Below are 26,711 nucleotides of genomic sequence, written 5' to 3' on the forward strand. Positions count from 1 at the left end.
ATAACTGCATAGATAATGGGCTTAATTTCTGTTATCTTGTTTCTGATTTCTGATTTTTAAATCGTTCTGTTCTCATGTCTAGAAAATACGGGGAACAGTTGGCAATACTTGGAAATTAAAAACAGATATAAGTAATCTTTGTAATTGAATTAAAATATCAGGATTTAGTTTCTTGAATATAATTTCTTAAAGTTCATCAATAAGGAGTTAGAATTTGCTGTTTGTTTTAAATCTATTTTATTTTGCTCTAAATTTGTCCGGTGGCTGGAAATAGTGTCATTCTTGTTCCTGAATGCAACACTGGGGGAAGAATTGCAGGTCTCTGTGCCTTGGTTTCTCAGATCTGAAGATGAGCAGACCAACAAAAGCTTAACTTGGAAAAGGACTTTACTGCTAAGTTAAATCAGTTAAGGTGTGCAAAATGTTGGGGAGAATTTAGTACTGTGAAGAGAAAGAAAAATGCCGCTGATATTTCTGGACCTACAGAGGTTGTTATCGAGCTCTCTCAACAGGCAGAACAGCTTAGCTTGCTTTGCCATTTTGCTTTTTGCATTTCCCAGGAATCTAGTCAATCATTTAGCAGTAGAAACTGTCAGTTGCTCTTGAGATCGATACCTGTTCCCAATCTTCAGTTGCCACGTGTTCATGACAATTACTCATTTTAGCTGTAGTTTTGAACAGAGAGGCACATTGTCTTTGAGCTCCCAAATCATGGAATTCTTTTCATGTTGTTTGGGTCATACCTTTTAGACTTGTTTCTATATAACTAAACAGACTGTTAACCTTTGAGCAGGCTGTTTTTAAAACAAAAATAACTCAGGGGAACAAAAAAAATTCTTTATAGAAATTGTAAAGGCATTTCAAAAGGGTTTGTTACATATAAAGTTAATAGAAAATTAAAGTCCCACTTCAAAAAGCATTATTTAAAAAAAAATACCCCAAAGCCAACAATATTTCTTAGTTTCAAAAAGAACTTTGAATAATTCTTATGTGAAATACATTTTTCTCATTTTTTAGCATGAATCCAGGGAAACATTACTGGGATTCAACATGGTGAATTACCGAGCATGTAAGAATTTGTGGAAAGCTTGTGTGGAGCATCACACGTTCTTCCGTTTGGACAGACCCCTCCCGCCTCAGAAGAACTTTTTTGCACATTATTTCACTTTGGGTTCCAAGTTCCGGTACTGGTAAGTGCTGATTTAAAATATATGGGAGAAAATATGAGTAGTGAGCTTGGGGAATGATCTAGAATCTATATTCAGATGTAATTCAAGTAGGTTTTGAATCCTGCAACTGTTCCCCTTCCCTGTTGGCCTGAGTTTCAAATTTTTTAAGATAGCTTGAAAATACAATTATTACATTATTAGTGGTCATTTTTGCACTAGTGCTCTGAGATTGTCTCCCAAGCTGCATTTCTTGGCCTGTTTTCCTGCTGGGTTATGTTTATCTTAAAAATGTTGTCTCAAAATTTCAAAGTCTTTGACCTGGTCTTTTTGAAAACTGTTGAGTCTCAGGTACTGCATGCAGCAACAGCAACAAAACAGACCTAAATAAATACCAAATAGAAATCACTGAAAAGAAGCTTGTACAAGTAAAGCTCACTTATCTACATGTATACAAATAGGAATTAGGTGAAAACAAAGGATGTACATGTTCTGTACCAAACCCAGAACTTTAGAAAATGAGGAGGAAATTAAATCCATAACCTCTAAGGATGAACTTAAAATAATAGGCAAAAAGCTTGGAGGTGCACAGAATGAATGTGGAATAACTATAATCCCTGTAATGCTGGAGTGGGTGGTTTTGGGTTTTGCTGGTTTATACTTTTTATTTAAAAGAAAATATTTCTGTTCAGTGACTGAATTAACTGTCTCTGCAAGTAATGCAGAATGCCAGTGGTTTAAATCATGCCTGAAACAGAGAATAACAGAGCTGCTACTAATCATCCATCTAGAATGGCAGTAGTGTCTGTGACGTACAAAGGGACATGATGAAAAGCTAGAAAACAGAATAACAGGCTATTTCTGTCACACTTGTGAATTGCATAAATGTATAAAGAGGAAAGTAATTCAGTGGCTAACTGTTTATAGCATCTGTTTTTGACCAGCATTCACAGTACCCGTTTGAGAAACAGCATTCTATGATTTCAACATTGAGACTTGACTCAGTGTTGCTGTAGAGAATTTCAGGAAGCTTTTTCATTTCTGTAAAGATTTTGAATCTGAATCATTGTGGTTACTATTACAGCTCTTTGATGATGACATCCAACTTAAGTTAACATAAGATGAAAAGGGAAACTGCATAAAAACGAGGAAGGTCATTAAAGTTGCTGGAACAGCCAAAAGGCTGGAATTTCTGCAGGTGGTTTGAGAGATTGTTGAGAGGCAGTGTAACAGGAATAACATGGCCCACAAAGAGAGGTTGAGGGCACTAGGCTGTTTAATCTGGTGAAGAGGAAGCAAAGGGGGAATTCAGCAGCAATCCTAAAGCTACTTCAGGGGTGATGTCAGTACTGATGGACCCCAGGTGCTGGTAAGAGGCAGGTGAGATTTCACCATGAAGATTCTGGATGGACATGAGGCAAAGTGTTTAATTTTTTTTAGAGCTGTGTTGCCAGAACAAGTTACCTGGACTGGCTGTGGGTTCTTTGTTAGAGGAGGCTTTCAAAAGTCAGCTAGACAAAGCCATGGCCAGAGATGACCTGGTGTCAGCAGGAGATTGGACTAGAGACTTCTAGCCAACATCTGTGTGATCAAAAGGAGTCAGTAAAATACAGAACTAACAGGTCTAGACAGAATTATCTCCACTTTTGAAAGAAATTGAGGATACGAAATTGTTGAACTATTGAATTGTTACGTAATTATTTCCAGTGGTCTAAAATACTTCTAAGCATCAAATGTTAAAGAATATTTAGGATTTTTTTTTAATAGAGCTTCCAAGAGGGACCTAGGAGATGGTTAGTGAGCAAAGGTGACTTCTTTACACTGCCATTGGGTTTTTCAAAGTGGTTCTTATAGTATTCCTCACCAAATACTTGTGAACAAACATGAGGAGTTTTACTGTGTATTAGCATCTCTTTTAACCAGATGGGAAACAAGCAGGTTCCTTTTCCACACTGGAGGGAATTTACCACTGCAGTGATGCAGAGTTTTGTAGTAAAATCTGAAATCAACAGTAGGTTTTGGTGGCGTTTCACAATGAGGGGTAAATGGGCAATAAAATAGTAGATCAAGTTCAGTGCTGAAAAAAGAGAAAAGAGCAGGAGCATTCTCTGAAAACCTAAAATCAGTTATTTGTAGCAGTTATAGAAGGACAAATAGAATGATAGAATTATTTGAAAGGAATATAGGCAAACACAGCCAACTTACTGCTTGTTGGAGTTTAAAATGTGTAACCCCATGAATTTCGCCGGCAGCAGGAATGGAAAATTTCCTGGGTTTGCAGCATGGCAGAGATTGGAGGGCAGCTCTGGGCACTGTTGAGTCCAGTGCCCTGTTCTAACAGGATCCACTGTAGCATGTAGCCTAGGAGCATATCCAGCCAGGTCTGCATGTCTCCAGGAAGGAAAACTGCACCATCTCTGAGCAACCTGGTGCAGTGTTAAACTATCTTAAAGTAAAAACTTTCTTTTCTCTTGGTGGGTGACGAGGCTGTTGTTTTGTAGCCCTGTCCTTGCTGCCTGCGCTGATTAAGATGTCTCATATTTCTGTTTGTGCTCATTGCCTCTTGTCCTGTCTCTGGACTCCCTTAAGAAGCATCTGGCTGTAGTTTTTACTTTCCCTTTGTGGCATTTGGTCCTCCTGAGCCTTCCCTTCCTGAGGCTGAGCAGTCCCAGCTCCCTCAGCCTTTCCCCATCCATCAGATGCTGCAGAGGCTCAGTTGTGTTTGTGGCCCTTTGCTTGACTTGTGGAGCTCTGGAACTCCACCAGGCATTCCAGATGTGCTCTCACCTGTGCTGGGCAAAGCTGCTCTCCAGCCAGTTGGCACTCAGCCTGTGCAAGGGGTTATTCCTCCTCAGCTGCAAGTCTTTGCATTTCCCTTCACTCAATTTCATGAGATTGCAGCTGACCTGTTTCTCAGGTCTTCACACATCCACTCGCTCTGTAATACGAAGGTGGAAATAGCTGATTCTTTGCTTTCATTATGTAAATATCCCTGTAGGAGGCTCTGTGCTTGTTCTGAAGTTATTAATGGAGAAGTGGCTGCAAGAGTGAGTGTTGCTGGTATCTTGTCACCAGTTCTTAAGTGCTGATAGATACTCAAAAATGGTATTTTTTTCCTAGAAGAGAAATGATGAAATATTATTAAGAATCTTTGATTTGACACAAGACATCTGGTCTTGTATGAAAAGTCAGCAAGTTCCAAGTCTAAACTTAGTTTTGACAAGTTGCATAGAAGAATACAATCCTGATGTGCTTATCATGTAATTTTTTGTTATTTTGCTAAACTAAGTAGCAACTTAAGTTACTAGCAATTCAGTGAATAGTTTAGGAAGAGCGTGGAAGAGATGCTGTAAATTTTTAACAGTGGCTATAACAGGAACTATTATTATGTGTTACCCAGAGATCCAAGCAGAAATTTCTTATTGCTTTGGATAAAAAAGCAAGCAAAAGGGAAAGTTTTTGTTACATCTAAAATTATTTGGAAAGAAGACCTACATTTCTACCAAATGCTTTCTAAGGTTATGCTGTACTGAAGCTAGGGCAATTGCTTGAGCATGACTGAAAACAGAATTTAGGCATTTTGTTGAGATGGTTTAATTTTTAAAAAGAAATTGCTATTTAATCATGTTGGATTTAGTGGCTTGATTTTGTTTTGCTTTCCAGTGGGAGAACAGAGGTGCAATCTGTGCAGTATGGTAAAGAAAGAGCAAATAAAGACAGGGTATTTGCAAGGTAAGTAGTTTACATTCCTTAATATTTCCCCCATTTATGTATTTTAAACACTCAGGATAGCCTTCAGTCTGCATAGTTTGTTGTTACCTGTATTACTCTCTGTGCTGTTTTTATTACAAAGAATGGTCTCCTGCTGTTAAAAGACTCCATTAAAATACTGAGTTAATGGGTATTTTTGTCTGTAATAATATCTTGCAACTGTACACATGTGTTTCCTTTAGAAATAAGTACAGTGAGTCTTACTTGTGAGAGCAGCTTTACCACTGTAGTCTCTGTGAGGCATTTTACTATGAAAAGTGAGCTGCTTCTGAAGGTACTTGGTCACAGAGTAGTTGGCTAATCAGGAATATATTACTTAATTTTCTTCCAGGTTCCTGAGCAGTTTTGTGATTACAATGAAAGATTTGAAACATAACTTTAGTTATTTCTTCAGAAATTATGATGCTGTTTTCCACCTGCTGCATCCACCTGGCAGTTTGCTCTGATCATGAATAGAATCCTTGTGGGGAGGGGGCAGCCCTGTCCTTTTTTTCTGCTTCTACTTTTACTGAGGTCTGAGATGTCTTTTAGCCCCTTAAGGAACTCCAGAGCTGAAATTCACACTTGGAGACTTCTAGTAGTGAATCCAGCAGAGTGCCTGCATTTTCCAAGTGCCTGCAGACACTGTTCCTGCAAGCATTGGTGAATTCTGCCTTGATTTCCTTCCCTGTCTCCACCCCTTCTTTCCCTTTTCTGTGCATTAGAATCTCCTCTGGGTTTTAGCTCAGCCCACCAAAGATAGATAGCTGCATAGTAGGTTTGGGGGGCAGAAATGCTGGTTCAACAAATAGATACTATAAAACCATTCTTTTCTGTGTATAGCTGTTTTTTACTCCATTTAATTTGCTTTGGAAATGTGAGTTAATTTAGATTTTTACTTGGAGCAACTTTGTTTAGTACTCAGGAGACTCAGCACTGTGACAGGTGAGCTTCACTTCACTAACTGATAGTTGTGAATCAGTTAAAAACTGTTTTTCTTGGTGCACTCTAAACTTGGCAATTCCCCACAAGTCAAGAGAGTGGAGGAGAGCTGATACTTTGTGTTGAGAAGTATTTTTATCATTTCAGAAACTCTTATGCAGTAGATGGCACTCTTCCCTTTGCAGCAAAACCCAGCAAGTTCTGCTGCAGGTCACTTGTAGTTTATAAAATATAGTTGGATAAAATGGATGAAGTCAATAAAATCAAAAGCCATGCTGGAACTGTTCTTATTTTCATAAATCTTGGCTTCTTTTAGTTAATAAAATGCCTGGCTCTTCCATCCTCAGGAATTTTATTTTCTGTTGTTGCTTTTTTATTAAGAAATAGAGCATTTATCCACATATTTTGTTTCTAAGTGTTGATGATTGATGTCTGAGGCATATATGTTTATATCAGTGAAATGAAATAATGGTGTATTGTAAGAAATACATCTCAAAAGGCTTTTAACAAATCAGCTGCTTCTTCTGTCTTCCTCATGACAGTGTGCAATTAATTTATTTTCAGTTTTAAAGACCTTTCATATTTTCAAGAGTGAAAAAAGCTTGAAAGAGAAAACATTTCTAGAATGCAATGTTGTGCAAGAAACTTAATTTAAGAACATTAATTCTTTGTCTTCTAAACATTTGCATCTCAGGTTGACATGCTGAGTAGCTGTCAGCCCTTTTGTATTCATACAGAAGATAAATTTTGTTTTCTAAGATTTTCCAGCTATAGTGTGGGTTTTATTCCTGTAACCTGCCTTTCTTTTTCATGGTGTGTCTTTATCAGGCAAAGTCATGGTAGCACTGAACAGCTTTTTAACCTCTCAGGCAGTGGGATTCTTTTGGTGGCTTTTCAAGGTCTTTCTTGAGAGCTAGGTGGGCACATGTGTTGAAAGAATTGCTGTTGCTTTTCTTATTATTGCATAAGAAGATTAATTCAAGATCAGTTCAAACAACACTTTCAGTGGCTTTTTGTAGAGTTATCCAGATTTACAGCTGGATTTCTTTACAATACCTGATTAGAAACTGCCTTATTTGAATTGATGCTGTTTAAGCAAACCTTTGAATCATTTCATGGTGAGAAAATGAACATGGAGAATTACACAGAGATGTTACTGGAGTGATCTGTTTGCTCTAAGTTGGGAAATGTTGATTGCCACAATAATGGCTACCTGCTCTGGCCTGTACACGTTGAGTGAAACGTGGGTGCAGAGCACAAGACAGGGAAATAAAATTTTTTAACAGCCATTTAAATAAAACAAGCAATTTTTATCTACAGGAAGCAGACTTAGCTGTTTGTTCTCAGGATTTTACTTTAAAATTAGCTGAAGGATTTTTTTTTTCTAAATTGTAGAAACCTTTACATTTAACCTTTAAACATGGAATTTTTATTATTACTGTGAAGGATATATTCTGTAATAAATCTCATACATTATGTAGGTGCTGTTTTCTTAATCTTCATGCAGCACTAAGTTCAGCATTCTGAAGACTGTTGTTGCAGTTGTTTAGGTTTTTTGTGGGTGTTTTGGTTTTTTGTTTGGTTTTGAGTTTTTGTTGTTGTTTAGGGTTTTTGTTGTTTTGGAGAGGTTTTTTTACAATTTTCATTATGGTTTTACTCTTGGCCTCATTTATTGCAGGATATTCACAATCCATGAAACCTCATAAGAATTCTCAGAAATTAGTAAAAGCACATCATAAGAATAGAAAATGTTCAATCAAGTCATGAATTGAGAGAATTCTTAAAGGGTTAGGGTTTCTCTTAGAGTCCTTGCAAAATATTCTGGGGCTGCTCGGTTCTGGTGTGCACGGGGGGCTGAGAGCAGGGACTTGGAGTGAGAGGGTGTCAGTCATTTGTATCTGTAAACTGGAGTCTCTGTTTCCAAAAATTCAACCTTGCTTTAATTATGCACTTTTTGAGGTCTATTAAATAATTTCTCAGGTGCTTTCAATTGCTTATGTCATTTGTGCAATGTACCTTGCAGATTTGTGCATAGTTTTGCCCTCTTGGTTGGCAGCAGTATTTGTCAGATTTGCTGAGAAATGTGTTCCCTGTACTCCTTGTCAAAATACAAAGCAAAGCTGTGGCTTCAGGTTATGTTTCTTTTTGGAACAGAGATTATTTTTTAAATTCCCACCTGTATTCCCAAACAACACCTCTATTCTTTTCCCACCTTGTGCAAGGTTTTAGCCCTTCAGCTGTGGATGCCAAACAAATTCTGTATTTGAAGGCTTTTCTGTACTGTAGCTGAGCTAATATAATGTCATGGGTTTTTTTAGTTGCATTATGTAATTCCATCCCTGCTACTCAGTTTTGAGTGTTTGGATTTATTTTTTGTATTTGCTGTAACTTTGCAGCTCATAAGACTTGGGGGCAGGTAAAATTTTCAGTTTCTGTCGCTACTCAAATAGATGGGACTGCTTCCAACTTTTAGGAGTGTCTCTTCAGGTGCACCAAAATTAAATCTGGAAATGGCTTTTTCTGTTAACTATCAATGCCCTGTGCTGGGTGCAATACAAGCATCCAGGTTGAGCAGAGGTGAAATTTAAATTTCAAAAATGTCAAAGTTTTATGCATCTTAGTTCTCCTCTCCTATCTACACAGCTGCGCTCTGGCGTGAGAAAATTATTTTAATATTGCTAGAAGTCAGAGATAAAGGACAAATTTATAGGTATATTTCACAATAAATCTTAAATGTTAATTAAAAAAAACCTTATTGTTGGTTTAGAAGTGTTGACAGGAGAACTAAAATTGGCACAGCACTAAGAAGTTCAGTTCTGCAGTGTGGTAATTTTTTCTTTGAAATTTCTGCAAAGACAGGAAATTGGGGCAACAAACACGAGTGGGTGGGGACTCTGAGGTTAGACTGTTAATAAAATAATTGAGCTGAAGCTTTGGTGATAAACACTGCTGTTTATCATGGTGGTGAGGTGATCTTCTGAAAGATCAGACCCTATCCACAATAAAAGGTGAGTGCTTTCTTGACATTGGACGTTTTCATAGGGAAGATGGTGATGCTTTTCTCATTTGTGTTCCTTTGTTGTATTGATTGAGGAAGTTTACATAAACATAGTTACAGAGTTGGCTTAAGATACAAAGCAATGGGGGTTTTTCAAGCAGTCAAAAATGTAACTGTTGGAAAAACTTGGATTTTTTTCCCCGCCCTATATGCTCCTGTGTCTCTCTTTGTAATTTATCTGGTTTCACACAGGCAAGGATGGTGCACTTATACTGTTGTTGCATGTTAAATAAAGAAAAGCCCCACTTCCAACTTTTCTACATTCCATTTGTTGCTTTTTCACTGAAGGTAAATGAGGTTCAGTAATTGCCTTTACATGTCTGTCAGCAAATACTGCATCTGCAGTCCTGTACCTACCTAATTCAGCATTGCTTATATTACGTTCTTCTACATTTTTCCCTCAGACTCTTCTTTGGCTGGTAGTAGAATCCACCTCTTGGCCAAGCTGGCTCTTGGTGCTCATCTGCTGGCAGCAAACAGATGATTAAGTGTCAGCAGGGTACTGCTGATCAGAGCCCTGATCAATAAAATAACAAAAGGCTGGAATTCGACACGCATTTCAGTTCTGCTCTTTCAGTTTTATGTTCCTTTACTCATTCAGAACTGCTTGCATGTGCATGTTTGTGAAGAAAGATACCAAAGTGGTTTGAGCTCACATTTGAAGTAAATTACAGAAATTGGAATTTTGGTTTAATTGATCTGACACCAAGCTAATTATTTTTCAAATCAAATTAATATTCCTTAAATATAGTGAAGTGTGCTAAGAAACTGGATGTGCTTCTCTGGAGGAATTAATTGATATTTCCCTCTTTTCAAATATCAATGTACTATTAGATTTTTTCCCCAAGGTGAAATAACAGCTGAAATAGTATTATTAAAATGGCCCATCTCGCTTAACTGCCTGAAATTTGTCAGCTATTCCTCAGTGAGACTTTAGAGCAGTAAAGCAGAATGCAATACATGTTTAGAACTGCTTGGTGGGGTAAAAATAAAAATAAACCCTCCACAAGAACACCACCACTCCATCAGTACCAGACAGTATTGACATCTTACTTATTTCTGTCTATGAAGATTATTCAATAGAGTACTTGATTGGTTATTGTTGTAGATTTGTTTGGTAATGTTAAGGACTATTGTCTGCTCAAGGTGGGGACTTGCATTGAGTTTTAAGTTCTCTGAGAAGCAAAAATATATTTGTTAGCAAGTTTCCCGTTTTCAGAGGATGTAGTTTGTGTGCAGGTGGTTCCTTAATTTCTCAAAGTTCCTTCTTTCTGGAGTTGCTCTTTCAGTAAACCAGTAATAGTGATGAAGATAAAGAAGTTACCATGTGTCACAGGGACAGTGAAGGGAGAAATTAGTTTTTGATATGAATGTATGGAGTTGCTTATACAATAATATGTTGTCACCTCATTGCACAAAACTGGAGAATTTAGTGATAGAATATGAAGGCAAATGGAAATGAAATTGTTATATCACAAAAGATTGAAGTATCACTGGAACTAGAGAGGGTTGATTAATGATACATGAGAAATCTGAACTATGTAGCACCATGAAAGCAGTAGAAATAAAATAAAAACCTAGTAACACAAAATGTACAGGACATGTATGGATTGTTTAAAAGTATTTTTGTTGTTAGCTGAAGAATTTTCAGTTGAAAACAGCAAAATGTGAAAGTCTGGGTATGTTTTTAGTTGCAGGATGAGTGAACCATCCGATGCAATGCTAAGAAAAAAACAACCACAGATGATTCATTTGCTGCTTTCCAATATAAACTGGACATGTATTTCAGGAGAGATTGCAAGTATGGTTTCATTTGTGCTTAAGAAAGAGGTGAAAGAAGCAGCAGGAGCTTGTAGGCATCCTGGAATGACCAGAGAAGGGGAAGAAAAAGTTTCGTTAGAGGGCAACAAGTAGAAAGCAGAATTCCTTTTGTATAAAAACACTGCTGAGAATGACCTTTAATCTGAAGGACATTACTGACACAAAACCAGATGAAGTTCTGTTACCCACAAAGAAATTTAAATAGTTAAATAATATTATTGCATCTGTCTGGCAAGTGACAAGGCATTTTCTGGGAGAAAGCCTGTGGTCTTGATGGAAATCCCTGATGTCTGAACAAAACTTTGTAACTCTGTTGCCGTGTTGTTGATTACCTCACTTTCAGTTCTTGAAATTCTTTGGGAGTATTTTGGCCTGATGTTTTTGCTGCTTTATTTTTCCTGAGGTGGCTAAACAGTTGTGTTACCCAGAGAGGATTTTTTTACTTGTTTTTTTTTTGTTTGGTTTTCTTCTACGTTTATGAAGTTCAGATCTCTCAGTGATTATGCTGTTTGAGTCAGATTGTCTTTGAGGCATTAAAAAGTCTAGTGAGTTCAGATTCTGTCTTGCCTGTCTCCCTCACAGCCAACAGTAGTTTATTGGAATTTCAATGGCCTTTTTTTTGAAAATACATTAAATGAAGTACAGTAGATGGAGAAAATACAGAACTGCCCATGTAAATACAGCTGTGCATTATTATGTTTCCTTTCTTACATATCATTTGGTTTCCTGTGATAGAACATCAGTTTCATTGTGGTGAGTTTTATATAATTTTGTTCTTACATCATACAATTTTTGGTCAGTCATTTGACTTTCTTCTTGTAGATCCCCCAGCAAACCCTTGGCACGGAAGGTGATGAGTGGGATGGATTGGGAAGTGGTGAGCAGGAACTCGCTGTCTGATGAGAGGTTGGAAACACAGAGCCTCCCGTCACGGTCCCCCCCTGGAACCCCAAATCAGTGAGTGGCATCCAACCTTCTCTCATCCAACCTTCTCTCATCCAACCTTCTCTCATCCAACCTTCTCTCCCTGCCAGTGAGACTCTGCCTCTAATGGCAGTGACCTACTTGTGTAATAAAGGGATTCGTGTGTTATGTAGACCAATAGCTTCAAAAAATATGTGCCAAATGATTCTCTGTAACACTTGGCTTCAGATTAAAAAAAATTGTTTTAGGGATGAGTTTTAGGTGCTTCTCACTTTTCTCACTTGACCTATAAAAAGTGTAGGATGTGTCACACTACCCTGAATTTGAGAGTTTGAGTTTTCTCAAGCTCAGTTAAAACTAAGTTATTAATTTGGTGTAAAAAAGACCCTGGTAATAAAATCTATGTGATATTTTAAACATAATTTATTTCACTTAATACCACTTTTTTAAATATTGGGGAAAATTACTTTATTGGAAATCCTTGCAGGTTTATTCCTCTCAATTTTTGTGCCTTTGCTTTCAATGTTCACTCTTCATATGATAGAGCCTTCTGTTTTAAGTGAGTGAAAAAACATTGCTGATTTCTTTTGGAGGGTAACCAATTTTCTCAGTGTGCTGAAACTTGCTTAAGAATCAGTATTATTCAATTTTGTATTACATAAATGACAAGATTTTAAGATTCTACAGCATATTATTCACAAGATCAATGTTGTAAATACCTGTAGCATTTAAAAATTACTTTAATTACTTAAAAATTACTTAATTACTTAAAAATTACTTTAAAATTGTGTAATAATGATGCTTAAAGCATAATATACTTAATTCATGCATGTTTAAAAGAATTTTAATATTGTCATGCTAGTTTTGAAATGGGAAAATACTGGATTCCAGAAATTATAAAACTCTCAGTGCAAAGCTTATGATTGTTCTAGGGGAAGATGCAGGGGATAAATTGTTCATCTTAAGAAATTCAGGTGAAGTTCTGCCATGAACAGAGTCAGGATTTGTCTTCTTAGGAATCTATTTTTCTTCTTGTTGACTGGGCTGCTGGCTTGTTCATTGGAGCATAATGGTTTCAGGCTTCTTTAATTAAAAGTAAATAAATTATTTCAATAGCCCTTAATGTTTATTAAAATAATTTTTGAACACTTAAAGAAATGAAATACACGTTGATCTGACAACATAATTGTTTCAATGATTTTTGAAATTTTAATAAAAATATGTGTACGAACATGTGCTTGCACTGAGAGGAAATAATTTTTTTAGCATCCCATTTTAGTGGGTGGTATCAGAAATGTAGCTTAACAATAGAATTGTTATTATTGTCACATTGCACTGCTCTGCTTGCCCCCTCAGTCGCAACTCTGCCTTCACTCAAGAAGGAGCCCGGCTGCGACCCTCGTCAGTGGGACACTTAGTGGATCACGTGGTTCACACCTCCCCCAGTGAAGTGTTTGTCAATCACAGATCTCCATCCTCCACCCAGGCCAACAGCATCATCCTGGAATCATCCCCGTAAGTTCTGCTCCTGTTGTGGTGTGTTGCAATGTCCGGTTTTAAACTTCCGGGGCCCTTCCCATGTGTACCTATCCCTTCTCCCTTCCCCCTCACCCCTTGCTGAGTGTGCCCTGTCAATCAGGCTAACATACCAGCAAGGCGTCGTGTGATTCGTCGATTTCAAAGGATGCTCCTCAGGCCTGGGGGTCATTGGCCTGTCTAAGTGTCATCCTCCCTTGAGACCCTGCCTCCTTCACCTGGTTGGTAACTCACCTGTCCCCTCCCCTTCCCCTGTCCCCGAGCTTATAAAGTTAATGAGACCATGCAGCCGGCATTCTGTTACCAGCAGTAGCCCAGTGCAGACCTCTGTACTCTTGGAATAAACATCTGGCTACCTTCTAGCAGAATCCATTCCCTTTCTCTCTACCATCACCAGAAGCTCTCTCTCCTGAGGAGAACGGAGTCCTGTCTTGTGCCCCGCTGCACTCTGCCGCCAGCCAAGGTATCTCTGGGGTAAAACACCGCAGTGCTGCCTGTGGCCCAGCAGCGAAGGTCAGAACTGGCCTAGGCACCATCTAACTGGTTATATTGGGATACATATTCCAATATGCTCCCACCAAGCCACTGTGGCGTGCAGGGCTGCTGAAGGCAATCTGAGATCCTGGCCTTGAAGAATTTATTGCTGAATGTGGGGTCAGGGAGAGGCAGGCAATCTGATAAAAAGGGGTTGTTATTTAGGGGTATTAGGGTAGGTCTTACTGTGAGAAAGAGCTACAGATACAGAGCTGAACACCTGTGTCTGTCATATTCCAGATTCAGCATTACAATACCATCCTCACCAACACAAGCTGTGGGTTTGCTGTCATGTGACCATCTGGATGTGGAACCAAAAGTTGGGTTTTTGATGGAATTGAAGGAAAGTTTTAATTCCCACAAGTCTGCAAATGTTGCTTTTTTGTCAAGGCACAGAAGTGAGATTTACAAACTATGTACCTTTTGGCACCCGGGCATTTGGATGTTGCTAGTATTGTTACAGAGTTAATTTTTAATTTTTTTAAGCTGACACTTAGGCTTGAAAAATTAGCTTTTTAGTCAGGCTATTTTTTTTTTATAGAATGCTGAATATTCTTTATAGTGTAAGCTTGCTTACCATTGGATGCAATGGGTGAAATAAAAACTATTATTCCATACTGGGTCCAGAAGCAAGACAAACAAAAATCCCCATTGAGTTATTCAAAGATACTGAAATACTCAATAAATTGTGTTCAGAATACAGATTAATAAAGAAACATATTTCAATATATACCATTTTATCACTGGCACTGTACCCTCTTAGTATAGCTGATAATGTAATGCCAGATATGCCCTCATAGTTTTGTATCATAATCTCTGTTAGCAGGGAAAGCATACAAATGGTTTCAGGTGATAACTCTAAAGCAGCACATAGCTAATTACATGTTTACAAACAAATTGTATGTCTCAGGAAAAGTTACTCTGGAAAACTCTTTAAACACAGTTTTAAAACCTTGCTTAGACAGACTATGCTTTCAGTTTTAACAACTCTAATTTTTAGGAGGGAAATAGAATACAAAATTTTAGAAGTTTTCTAATCTAGCACATGAGGCTTTTTACAATAGACTACAATATTTACAATTTAACTCAGCTAGTTACTTAACTTTCAGGGTTATGTAATATTAATTTGACGTAGGCGTGTAAATTCTCCTTTTTTTGGTGGAATTTTAACATATTCACATGCCAAAGGGCTCTCAGAACTGGAACAGATGAGAATCTTTTCTCATATTAGAGTTTTGTTGTCCAAAGGCCACACAGGGTCAGGTTCCTTCTGTTGTAAGACTTCCATCTGAAGTCAGTTAAGAGAAATCCTTACTGAATGACACAAGGACACAGTGAAGAAAGCACAATTATTAAATACTCTCTTTTATTCATATGCCTTTACTTGAAGTTGTACAAGATCTTCCTGAGTGTTTAGGATTTGTTTATTTAGTACTTGTTTCTTGAGTAAGTCACCATAGAAATGAGTCTTAGAAAGAGAGGAAGTGGTTTTCTACAACTATGGCTTCTTTTTCATGTTTTTGCACTTTTTATGCCCAAGCACTAAGTGTTAGGGGTTTCCATTTTGGGGTTTTTTATCTCTTGTTAGAAGCTTAAAACTAAAATGTAATATTCCAGTATAGATCTCTAGTATAAGATACTTTTAAGAATGGGGACATTGACTTTCAAAAATATATGAATTCCATTAAGGTCTTTTGAAGGTTTAAGCTAATGTTATTGATTCAAGATTTGCCATTTATGAAGGAAAATAGTTGACATGAAGTTCATAGTAGCTATATAATTTTAAACTATACTGTTCTACAGTCCAAAAAGCTATTTCTTAATCAATTGGACCTTTCTGGTGGAAAAGATTTGAGTAGTCCATGTGCTAATTTGTCAGAAACTCTTATTTATTGATCAAATTTATATGTGTGCAAAAGAGGGGCTAACCTGACTGGCAATAGGTTTGGTGATCTTTTTGAGTTTGGAATCAACATAGCAAAAGAAATTAACAGTTTCCATGCAGTTCAGAAGGATATTATAGTTTAGCTAATATAACCTTTAATTGCACATCTTTTCTCCATCTGCACATCCTATTCAACACTAAATGGAGAGATAGTGCTTGTAGTTCCCTTAGCTAATTATAACCTCAAATTCCAAAAGCACGTGGTAAGTGTTTAGTTTAATAAATTTATGGGGGTGTGTATGGAACTTTTGCTAAATATATTAAAAAGATCAGACCGGATATCTGTAACAAAAATACCCAAACGTTGCCAGTGCCAGGGTTTGTATGTTATTTTATTATTATGTAAATTGCTGAATTCAGTAACAGAGAGCTGCTTTGCCTGCAAAATAGGCTGCTTTCACTGCCATTGTCTGAGCATTCATAAGGAAATTCAAAGCTGACTGGGCAAATATAAAGCACTGAAGTTTATGCCCGAGGCTTGATTGTTAGTTCTCACAATTCATTATGCTAATATATTACAGAACTTGCATTGCTGCTTGTAAAATGCTCATTTAAGTAACTTTTCAAATCCTTTCTTTAAGTTTGTGTGTTCAGTAGGAATTTACTTGTGTTTGTTGACATGTATGTACAGACATCTAGTCAAACATCAGATCCATCTTCTGCTTTTATCACAATAACTGCTTTTGTGTTTCTATTCATGTTTTCTGTTCCTTTTTTCTTTGGTTCGAAACTCTCAGGAGCAATTGTTTTCAGGAAAATACATAACTTAAAAGCCTGAGTAATCTGTGCTGGCCAAACTTGAATGAATGAATGCATAGGCAGCTAAAAATCTCTGGGTGACCTTTGTAAGTCGATGTCTAAATAGTTTATAGCTGCCTTGCAGATTTGTTTTGCAAATGTTGACAATCATCATATTTTTCTCTCCACAAAAATGAATTTAGAAAAGCTGCTTATCTTGAAAAATGAAATGTGCTCTTTTTTCTGTTACTTGCACTGAAAAGTGTTAAGAAATACTATTTTTCTTTCCCAACTGTGTTTTGAACATAAGGTTCTTCAGACATCAGACTGAATAATTAGTGCTTTTTTTTTTCTTGTAACACTTCCTGAAAAAAATATTTTCTGAAAGTTGAAATAAAGCAGAAAAATAGAGAAAAATATTGTTGGGATCTTTTAGAATGTGCTGTTTTCTTTCATGCACTGACAAAAATGTTACCAGTTTTGTTTTCTAAGACTATTGACTAATTTTTTTTAAACTGAAGCAGAAAATGTTTGGCATTTCAAGTGAAGTGTTCTATTTCCCAGTTTTCATGCTTTTTGAAAAAGGTTCTTTGTTTTTTTTTAATCCATGTACTCCATTTTGCTAAGATTTTTATTTTTGAACATGTATCTGGGATCTGCCTTTCTTGAATTGCATAGAGACAAATTTTATGGTGTGAAGTTTGATGTGTGCCTTAGGTTTTCAGATTTGCAGCAACTGAAACCTTGTGCAGTCTCATACTGAGAGTCTTGCCCTGCTAACAGTTCACTGAGACAAGACTACTGAACACAGCAGGGCTGCTCATGTTTGTGTCTTTTGGAAGGAGTGATGAGTTACCACTCCAGCTTGCTGATTGTCGGATCTCAAGATCTCAGTCCTGAGATGCTGAGCCTCCGAGACCACCTTGGGGGGCTCGGGAGTCCTGGAATGTTGCCAGAAGTGTCTGGTAGCTGGACTTTGATCCTACACAGGAGACGACAGGGATGAGGGCTTCACAGGGTGAATGGTGAAGGGATTAGTTAATTAGAGGGTGAGACACAGGGTTTAAGATTTATGTACAGGGGGGTTTAGAGGAGTAAGATGGAGGAATTGGGGCGTGTCCTGCCCTCCTTCTTCTTCCTCCTCTCCTCCATCTTCTTTGGCCACGGTGGCACCTTTGGATTGGTTATTACTGAGAGTACACCGAGTTATAAGAATAGATGGTATTGGGGAAAAATGATAAATATTGTATACGTAACAAGGGGTATAAAGATACGTGGCGGTCCGGGGGACGAGACAGTGTGCCCATGGCTGACTGCTGAGCAGATCTTTGTTCGGCTGAAAGAACATCTTTTAGATAAACAATTAATAAACATAAAAACCGAAAGAAGAACTGAAGCCTCTTCTCGTTCTTCGATACGCGGGCTGCCCCAAGGCCACCCCGGGCCTTTTCAGGCCCCTCAAACAGCCGAGATAACCGGACATCTGATAATGAAAGGAGCAGTGTCTTCCTTTTGCCTCTGCGAGTGTCCTTCCCTCCCTGCATGGGCCAGCCCTGAGATAAACTGGAGGACCCAGGCTTGTCCCAAAAGTGGCTTTGATTGCTTGCTGTAAGCTGCCTTAGCCAAGGGAGGAGGACCAGTTCTTCAAGGAAGCAGCCAGGGATGTGGGTGAAAGAACAGACACCCTATTTTTGGTGGTAGCTTCTCTTTAGATTCAGCTGTAACCTGGAAGTTCATTCTTGATGGTTTATGGATCCGGTATCAGTGGGCTGTTGTCTGAAATTTTTAAATGACTTAATAGCACCTTTTCATGGGGTGCTTGTGGAGGAGACAGATCCTGCTGGTATTTAGAAACTGGCATTCAAACCAAGTTACTGGGAACTGTGAGCTTGCTGCCCTTTTGAGCCTTTCCAAATGTTCTTTTTAATTCTTAAATATAAATCCCTATAATGAATGATGAATCATATATTTATGTAATACGAGTTACAGAGTTTAGCTTTTATTCCAAGAGGACTGACAAAAGGAAATTCACCATAATATACAAAAACACAGAAAACATTTGTATTAATCTACAATGGAGTGCTAGCAGGTCAGAAGTAATGGGTTAAAGCATGTAAAACCATTTTTAAGAAGGTTATAGGTAAAAGATGAACTTGCTGGTTCTGTGTACAGTTACTTGTCGAGAAAAATGCTGCAACAGGTGCAAACATAAGCTGCCAATATATTCTACTGCACTACATTTTGAGGTTCTAAAAATACCTACAGATAACCATCTCTCAAACTCTTGAGTTTCTTCTAGAGTTTTCAGTTTATTTGCAGCCCTGAAAGAACTGTCAATATCTCATGATTGTTCCACTTCATATTTCTATTTTGGTATTTAGATCTCAAGAGACTCCTATAGATGGGCAGCCTCCAGCGTTACCACCCAAACAATTTAAAAAGAACAGTTGGAACCAAATTCATCATTCACACTCCCAGCAAGAACTGGATAACCATATTAATGAAACTTTTGATGTTCCTGCATCACCTGAAAAATCCACCGTAAGTTTTTTGATCCAGTTGAACCATTCTGCTTTTTATCAGAATGATGGTCCTGTTGTACCATGGGCTTGGTTCTGAGGCATTTCAGAGCTGCTGTGTTTGTGCTTTACCTTGCAGCACCACTGTCCCTTCACTGGCTCCTGCTGCTTTGGCTCTGGCTGCTGGAGTAGTGCTTTGTCAGTTGATAACAAATCACTGCATCGGGATGGGTTTGCAGACGTTTTGATCATTAGCTTTTCAGCACATGCAGAAATTTCTGCCTAACCTCTTCTTTGAGAAGTCATTTGCCAAGAATTTTAAAGACATTGCAGGTGTTTAATCTAGCTTTAGCTAAAAAGCTAAACCTGAAAATGCCTACCAGCTTCTAAAGTAGTTTTATCAGGAGAAGCTTCTCGAGTCTGTGGTTGCATTTCTCATCAGAATTTCCAAGAAAGAGAGTATCTAGAGGCCTGTGATAGCAAATACAAAAATATCACCAGTTCTTTTTCCATAATCAAGCATGTGTGAGATGAGTAAGATAGTCTGAGTGAGGAGAGATCTCCCTGATCACTTTTGTGGTTTTTGTCCTTCCAGAAGTTTTCCAGTGGTTCTAGATGTTGTACCAATGTGAACAGTAAATAGAACAAGAAATGTGTTGGAGAATGGGGAAACATCCAGATGTAGCAAATACTGTGTAAACAGTTTTGTCAGCCTCAGGCATTCAAAATTGAGTCACCTCCCCAAACTGATATTTAGAAATGCCTTAGTTTGGTTTTTTTGCATCCTGAACTGTAAATCTCTGGAGTTCTGATCTCTCAGGCCTTACAACAAAGTTAAGATTTCCATAAAGCCCCTGTTTCATTTCATAGCTGGGGTTCTAATAAAAGACTTAAAAGTGGAAGTTTTCAGTTTTTGAGTGTTTTGGGAATGTTGTAAATTTTTTTTGTTATAATTAAATAATGAAACAGAATTTGTAACAGCTTTGTCTTCAGGCAGTGCTTACCTGAGTCACATTAAAGCACTGTTCTGTTTTGAAAGATAGCACTACTTTAGTCATCAAGTTTTTCTGCCCTGTGTTCAGTTATCTTTACCAAATTGACAAAAATAACTTTCACTTGTTTTTTTAACTCCTTTTAGTTCTGCAAAACCAACACAGCTGTGTGAATGAGCTGGTTTTTTTCTGTGAGCATTGTCAGTGTGATTGTTCGCTGTGCTGCAGTGGGACACATTTATGCAGGCTCACTGAAGGCAGCTCACTGTTGTAATTGAACATCTAATTTGGTCTGCTGATGACTTTTTATTTTGGGGATTGCAGAAGAAGGAACATAGCATGATTGAAATTTTTGGAATGTTGCTTTGTTTCAAAATTGCTTTTTCTGACCAGAATTCAGGTTCCTGCACTGCTACAGTCTTCTGCTGTTCCATCTCAAATATTTTAGAGAGTACCCCTCACCAGTTTGACTTCATAAAACTGTTGAATTTTCTTTGTTGCATGTATGGAGGGTCTGTGTTGAAAGGTAGTGGGACACATATGGGAATGACAACTTTTTGCTCCATCTGCAATCCCTAAGTGTCCAGTCTGAGAAGGTCAGAAGTACTTGAAAGTACTTGAAAACAGGTGTGGTCAAAATCCCTTCAGTCAGACACATTGAGGATGGCATACAGTCCTCTCTGCATACTTGCATTACAAACTTCTGCTCAAAATAGCATCTTAAAGCAGGAAATTAGCATTTCCTTTCTGTCTGGGAAATGCAGTGCACAAAAGCTGCCAAATGCTGCAGGTGAGCCCTTGGTAGATGTTCATTCTGTCTGATCTCCCACACCAGTGAGCATAGGCTGAAGTGATTGGCATATGATCAGGCTTCATAAGACCCTTCCATTTCATTAATATCTCTTGTGCCATTACTTTCCCAAATTTTTCACTTTTTCATTACTATGAATACATTTGGTGAATTTTGTTTTGTTTTAACCAAGAACAGAAGACACCTGCAGCTGAGTTAACCTCTAATGAGCCAGCTTGTGCAGACTTCTTTAGCCTAGTGAAACTCCAGGTTCTGAACTTTCTAACATATAAAAATACTTGCTTTTCTAAGTTCTTTGTTTATTTTTCTGAGTATGAGTCTTCTGCTTTGCTGTAACTAGTAACATTGAAAACTTTCTTGAAAAACATTTCTTTTTTTACTTTGCATTCTCACTGGAGAAACTATGGAAATGCTAGCTAATGTTCAGTCTGTGAAATAAATATAGATGGGAACCAGCTAAAAATCACTTCAATGGCACTAAGTTGTTTTTTTTCAGATTAAAGAGGTAGCTAATATTCCTGAGTTTATTGGCATCTCCTTTAACAGTGTTGTTGTCATCCCAATAAAACCAAGAAGAAAGCAGCTAAAATTTTCAGAGGTGAATCAGTGCAGAGCATATGTCACACCACATAATCCACTAGACTGAAAATGGAGCAAGGGATAGGGAACCAGGATTTCCTTGCTTACTGCTGGCATATTGCAGTTAAAAGAAACAAAAGGACATCTTCAATTATCTTGCTTTTCATTGTAATGCATTCTTATTGCAGCTCTTCACTGTGGTCGTAATTCAATTAAATTTAAAATTAATTTAAGAAATTTCCATTTAGTAAGCTATTTTTATTAGAATTATGGAGCCAGTTAGTATTTTCTAATATTCTTTCTTTCTTTGAGCTTACTTTGACAGAACAGGCCTTTAAATTAGTTATGTCCAAGACTCTTAAATGTGTAATTTTTCTCTTTTATGCAAACCCAAGATGTTTGTGTTCTTGCTTGATATTTTCTCAAGTGTCCAGGAGCAGTTATTTGATAAGGAAACTGCAGAATTATTAAATACAATATCCTCAAAATTTAAATGTGAACAAAATATATGCTAATATAATATCATTTTTGTCCAATAGCCCAATGGTGGTGTCCCCCATGACAATCTTGTTATGATCAGAATGAAACCAGATGAAAATGGAAGGTTTGGCTTCAATGTAAAGGTAACAGTACATTTATTCCTTTTACGTTTATTAAGGTTCTTTTCTGACATTTGGGATTTCTCACTAACTTAATTTGTTTTTAAAGGGCGGATATGATCAGAAGATGCCGGTAATAGTGTCCAGGGTAGCTCCAGGAACACCTGTAAGTTATCAAAAAAGCAGACTTAGTAGCAATATCTGTGTACCTTGAAGGATGTACTGAAAATTATAAATTGTTTTCTAGCTGACTATGAAAATTAGGTTTTGCTGTAAAGTTACCAGAACAAAGCAAATTACATGCAGTAAAAATTTGGTGGGGCTGTATAACATATTTTTAAAATATGTTAAATCTTTAAAAGTATGTCAAATCTTTAAATATGTCAATCTTTAAAAGTATTTTTTTCCTGCTGAAACAAAGTTTAATTTCTGAAAATTACAAGGCATTACAGATGCTCAGTATGTACTGGTACTTGAGCTGTTCCATCCTAAAAATACTTTTACTTTATTGCTTTTTTTAGATATAGACATTCAGTAATTTCACATAAATTACATATTGAAAGAGTGTTAAAAATAACTAAAATAGCAAATGTCTTCCTTCAGTGACAGATGTAGCTGAGTAAAGCCAACATGTAGATTAAAACCAGACATTATGAATCATTCACCAGGTCTGATTGTGTGTTGTACTGATGTTTAGTGACTATAAGAGTGTCTTCAAACTAGGCACAATATTTGTCAATTTATTGCCAGAAATACTGACCTGGTATTCAGCTGACTGGAGTCAGCTCTGTCAATAGGTGTTAGAGTGGAGTTAACCATTTATTTGCCTTTTTTTTTTTTTTTTACTCTTTGAAAGTAATGAAATGTTTGCTGAAATAATTCTTCATGTATCTTGTTAATTATTATCCCTGAAATATTTAATAACATGAATAGTTTTGGCTTTAAACATTCACTCTCTAGGGAGAAGATAGTTGGTGATGGCTTGTGCTCTTTCTTTTCTGCAATGATGTTTAGACTATGGTTATAATAATAATTTTTATCACCTGATTCCTTTCCCTGGGATTACTGGGAGTTGTGCATTGTTTTTTGCTATTACCATTGCAGTATTTCAGACCTGAAGCATTTAAGCCTGTGAAATTGATTTAGACACGGTTTTGCCATGTTTCTCCCCTCCCTGCAAAGACAAAAACCTCCTGCTTTTTAATTGCCTGTACAAAGGGTGATTCAAACATTACAGTGCCAGTCACCTCCCAGCTGCAAATGGGAATGGCACTGCCTGTGGATTGTGTAACTCTTGGATTTATCATTTAAATACAGTGCAGCAGCCATAGCAACAGGGCTGTAAGGATTGGAGAGCCCAAGTATAGTTACTTTATTTAAGTTGTTATTTTAAGGTAAGGAATTGGTAATGGCTTGTGTTACAGATGGTTTTGTTTTTTTCCCTCAACCTTGCAGGCTGATCTGTGTGTCCCTCGTTTGAATGAAGGGGACCAGGTTGTCCTGATTAATGGCAGGGACATAGCAGAGCATACCCACGACCAAGTTGTGATGTTTATTAAAGCCAGCTGTGAGAGACACTCAGGGGAACTGGTGCTCCTAGTTCGACCCAATGGTGAGTGGCTTGTGCATCATAATTAAAAATAAAAATCCACACCCTGCTCTCAGTTTCTAACCTCCATTTTGTGTCCTGGCATGGAATGTGTAACCTGTAAGAAATAACTCCCTTCCCTGAGAAAGAATTGCATCAACACAGTGTATTGATCCCATAATCTAAGGAACTAAGTGTTGCAAAACAATAAAGAAGTTAGGCATCAGATATTTCTAACAGAGAGCTAATTCAAATTTTGTTCTCACTCTCATTGATAAAAATGTCCAGAAAGCTATATGGATATTGAATATATTTCATAAGGTTATTATTATACTCTTAAGGAAAATTTAGACCAAACACAAACAAAAAAATCCCCTTACCAAATACTCAGTGTTTGGGTGACATTGGAAATCAATACATATAAAATCCTTCCATATATTTTTAAATCAATCCAAAACCACTGGTAACATTTCTACTGAGGAGTCTTAGTAGAAGTGCTAAAATGCAGTCTAAGTAAAAGCTTATGTAGTGTATTCACAAAATACACTGTTGGATCATAGCCAGCAGATGGGCACTGGATTTAATTCTGCTGCACCTCCTACCTACAGTGGAGTTGGAGAGGAAAAAGCAGAGTGAAAAATATTGACATTTAATTGGAACAATTGAAATTACTTTTGCAGAGTACCTCATTCACCTCATAAATTTTTTCCCTTTTTCACTAATTTGCACTCCCCACTTACATGTGCTGTCATTCTGTGTATAAGTTCTCTTGCAGCTTTTGTGTGCTTACTTTCTTTTCAGACAAAATTATGAGCTTTGTTTGCACATTTTCTAAAACAAACTGTCTTTCCCCTTGCATGTGTTAATTATCTTTGTATTCTGGATAATAACATGTAAGTTGTGGAAGTGAGGAGTTGCCAGTTTCCTTCTTTGTAGTGATGTAAAGTAATTTAAAAACAGGCTTTTGAACAGCATATATCTGTTATGTGTAGCAGAGGATGGGTATGATTTCTGAGCTTATAGGCAAGAAACCCATAGAGCATTGACAGCTTTATAATGCCATGTATCAAATGCAATTTTCTCAGGTGGTCTGCACATCTTGCCCTAATTACTGAAGCCTAAAATGAGTTCTGAGTGAATTGTAAGCAAAATATAAATGCAGCTATAATGATACCAGAGGCATGATGTGAGAATCTGAGATTTGAGAGTTATATCAGACAAGGCAGGGTATAATGTGAGTTTTGATCAAAGTTTTACCTGTCAGTGATGGGCTTTCACTTAAAATTACTGTTGAACTAAAGAAAAAAATAGTTTTGTCATGGATTATAATGATCAGTAAAGGCTCCCTGTCCTTGCTGATGGGGACTAAAATCAATGTGCTAATAACTGTGGATTTTTCTACAGGAGAAATGTGGTAGTTTTGCTATTTTAAATAAGTAACTTATAGCTAACTTTAGTCAAACAGCATCTTCAGAGCATTCATACCTTTTCTTGTTGTAGCTGTCTACGATGTTGTGGAAGAGAAGCTGGAGAGTGAGCCTGATTTTCAGTACATCCCTGAGAAATCTCCCCTTGATGGTGTCCATCAAGATGATAATGCTCTGAGGGAGTCCATGATTCAGTTGGCAGAGGGGCTCATCACTGGAACTGTCCTGGCTCAGTTTGATGTGAGTACTGGATTGCCTGGAGCTGGGGGCAGGTTCCATCTCTTTTGGGACAGCAATTATTTTTAAATGAAGCAGATTTCAGATAAATTTCAGTACAGTCAGCATTCTTTGGGAAAACAATTGCCTTACACTCTCAAAAGAAAAATAACCAAGGGAAAAAATCAATCCTGTATTGTATGTGCAAATTAAGAATATCTAATCCCGGGGTTTAGTTTTATAAATAGTTTTATTGATTACTTACTTACACTTCTTGTGGTTATCAGGGACATGCTAATAAAATACTTTCATAAAGATGAAGGCTGAAGAATGTGTACCAAAATATGTGATCTGTACTCAGGCCTTCATTCCATACCTAAGTTGCTGTAGAAACTGAATGACACTGAGCTGTTGACATTCTATAGGCATTCTTGATGAGGGAAGGTGAAATAACCAATGGAAAATACTGCCCTAATGTTAAAGGCTGATGTAACTGTGTTTTTTATAAATGGTTGATTTTTACTGACATATTTCAGAACAGTGGTGCATTTTCTGTGGGGCATTAAGCTGCTGATAGCCATGGGCATTCTTCAGCACTGACTTGTGCCTTGGTGATATCCCTCTTAAATGCATGAGATCAGGTGGCTTAAAGCAGGAAAGAGTAGGTTTGTAAAACACAGCAGGGCAAATTCTGTGAATTTCTCACCAAATAGAGACCTAGCATTGTGTTTTGCAACATATATCTATAAAATACATTTTATGTACTAGTCTTTAAGAACTTTGGTAAAATTTCCTTTTATATTTAGAAAGAGCAGATTTTTTTTTCTAAATTATTAAGAATTCTGCTTTAATTCAAGTTTTATTCTCCCTAGCAGGTTCAATGTGTAAAAGTTTTTTAAACTGCTTTTTTTGAATCTGGATCATTTCACTAATATTTTTTGTAGCACAAGGGTTGTGGCAATGCATGACTAAGGCATGAAAGGGCAGGAACCTCTCAAAAGCAATTTTGTACAGGAAAAGTGCAAAGTAACCAGGATTTGCTCTAAAGTTATTGGAATACAGAAGGACATATGGGGAAAAAACCAAAAATTCTACCTGAAAGAAGTGCAATGTAGGTTGATGCCTGTACACAACATAATCTGCTTGTCCCAAATGACCAAGTGGGATGTCCATATCAGTGAGTTCACTTACCACTATACAAAACTACTTTTTTTCTGGATTAATGTTCTAGTGGAAGATTGAAATTTAATGTTCATTTTGTCTTTAACCAAGTTTTGGCTACATCTTGGTCATTTTCAGTGATCCCAGAGCATAACTAAATTTATAGTGCTTTATTTTTAAATGTGTTTTCATGTTTGTGGAAACTACTGTTGCTCCATAGTTTATGTTCTAAAAAGCACCTCTTTTTAGAGCAAATAATATAATAATGAGACTATTGCATTTATTATGTTCTGACCATCAGCTTTGTCTTTTAGCAATTGTATAGGAAAAAGCCTGGAATGACAATGTCTTGTGCCAGATTACCTCAAAACATTTCCAAAAATAGATACAGAGACATTTCGCCTT

At 37.2% G+C, this 26,711-nt stretch overlaps 1 protein-coding gene across 2 annotated transcripts in view; it reads left to right on the forward strand.

The window, feature by feature from the left end:
* PTPN4 (protein tyrosine phosphatase non-receptor type 4) overlaps positions 1-26,711 on the forward strand; it is a 112,402-nt gene that overhangs the window by 68,502 nt on the left and 17,189 nt on the right. For both annotated transcript variants that reach the window (XR_010440941.1, XM_064717783.1), the window contains exons 12-21: positions 1,018-1,190; positions 4,830-4,898; positions 11,560-11,694; positions 13,018-13,176; positions 18,796-18,955; positions 21,855-21,938; positions 22,024-22,080; positions 23,370-23,526; positions 25,003-25,169; positions 26,621-26,711. Coding sequence is in view for 1 of the 2 variants with exons in the window: in XM_064717783.1 (XP_064573853.1) it covers positions 1,018-1,190; positions 4,830-4,898; positions 11,560-11,694; positions 13,018-13,176; positions 18,796-18,955; positions 21,855-21,938; positions 22,024-22,080; positions 23,370-23,526; positions 25,003-25,169; positions 26,621-26,711 (1,252 nt within the window). In the remaining variant the exon portion in view is untranslated. The remainder of the gene's footprint in view (positions 1-1,017; positions 1,191-4,829; positions 4,899-11,559; positions 11,695-13,017; positions 13,177-18,795; positions 18,956-21,854; positions 21,939-22,023; positions 22,081-23,369; positions 23,527-25,002; positions 25,170-26,620) is intronic.

Source organism: Zonotrichia leucophrys, chromosome 7 (assembly GCF_028769735.1).
Source record: "Zonotrichia leucophrys gambelii isolate GWCS_2022_RI chromosome 7, RI_Zleu_2.0, whole genome shotgun sequence".
Taxonomy (NCBI): domain Eukaryota; kingdom Metazoa; phylum Chordata; class Aves; order Passeriformes; family Passerellidae; genus Zonotrichia; species Zonotrichia leucophrys.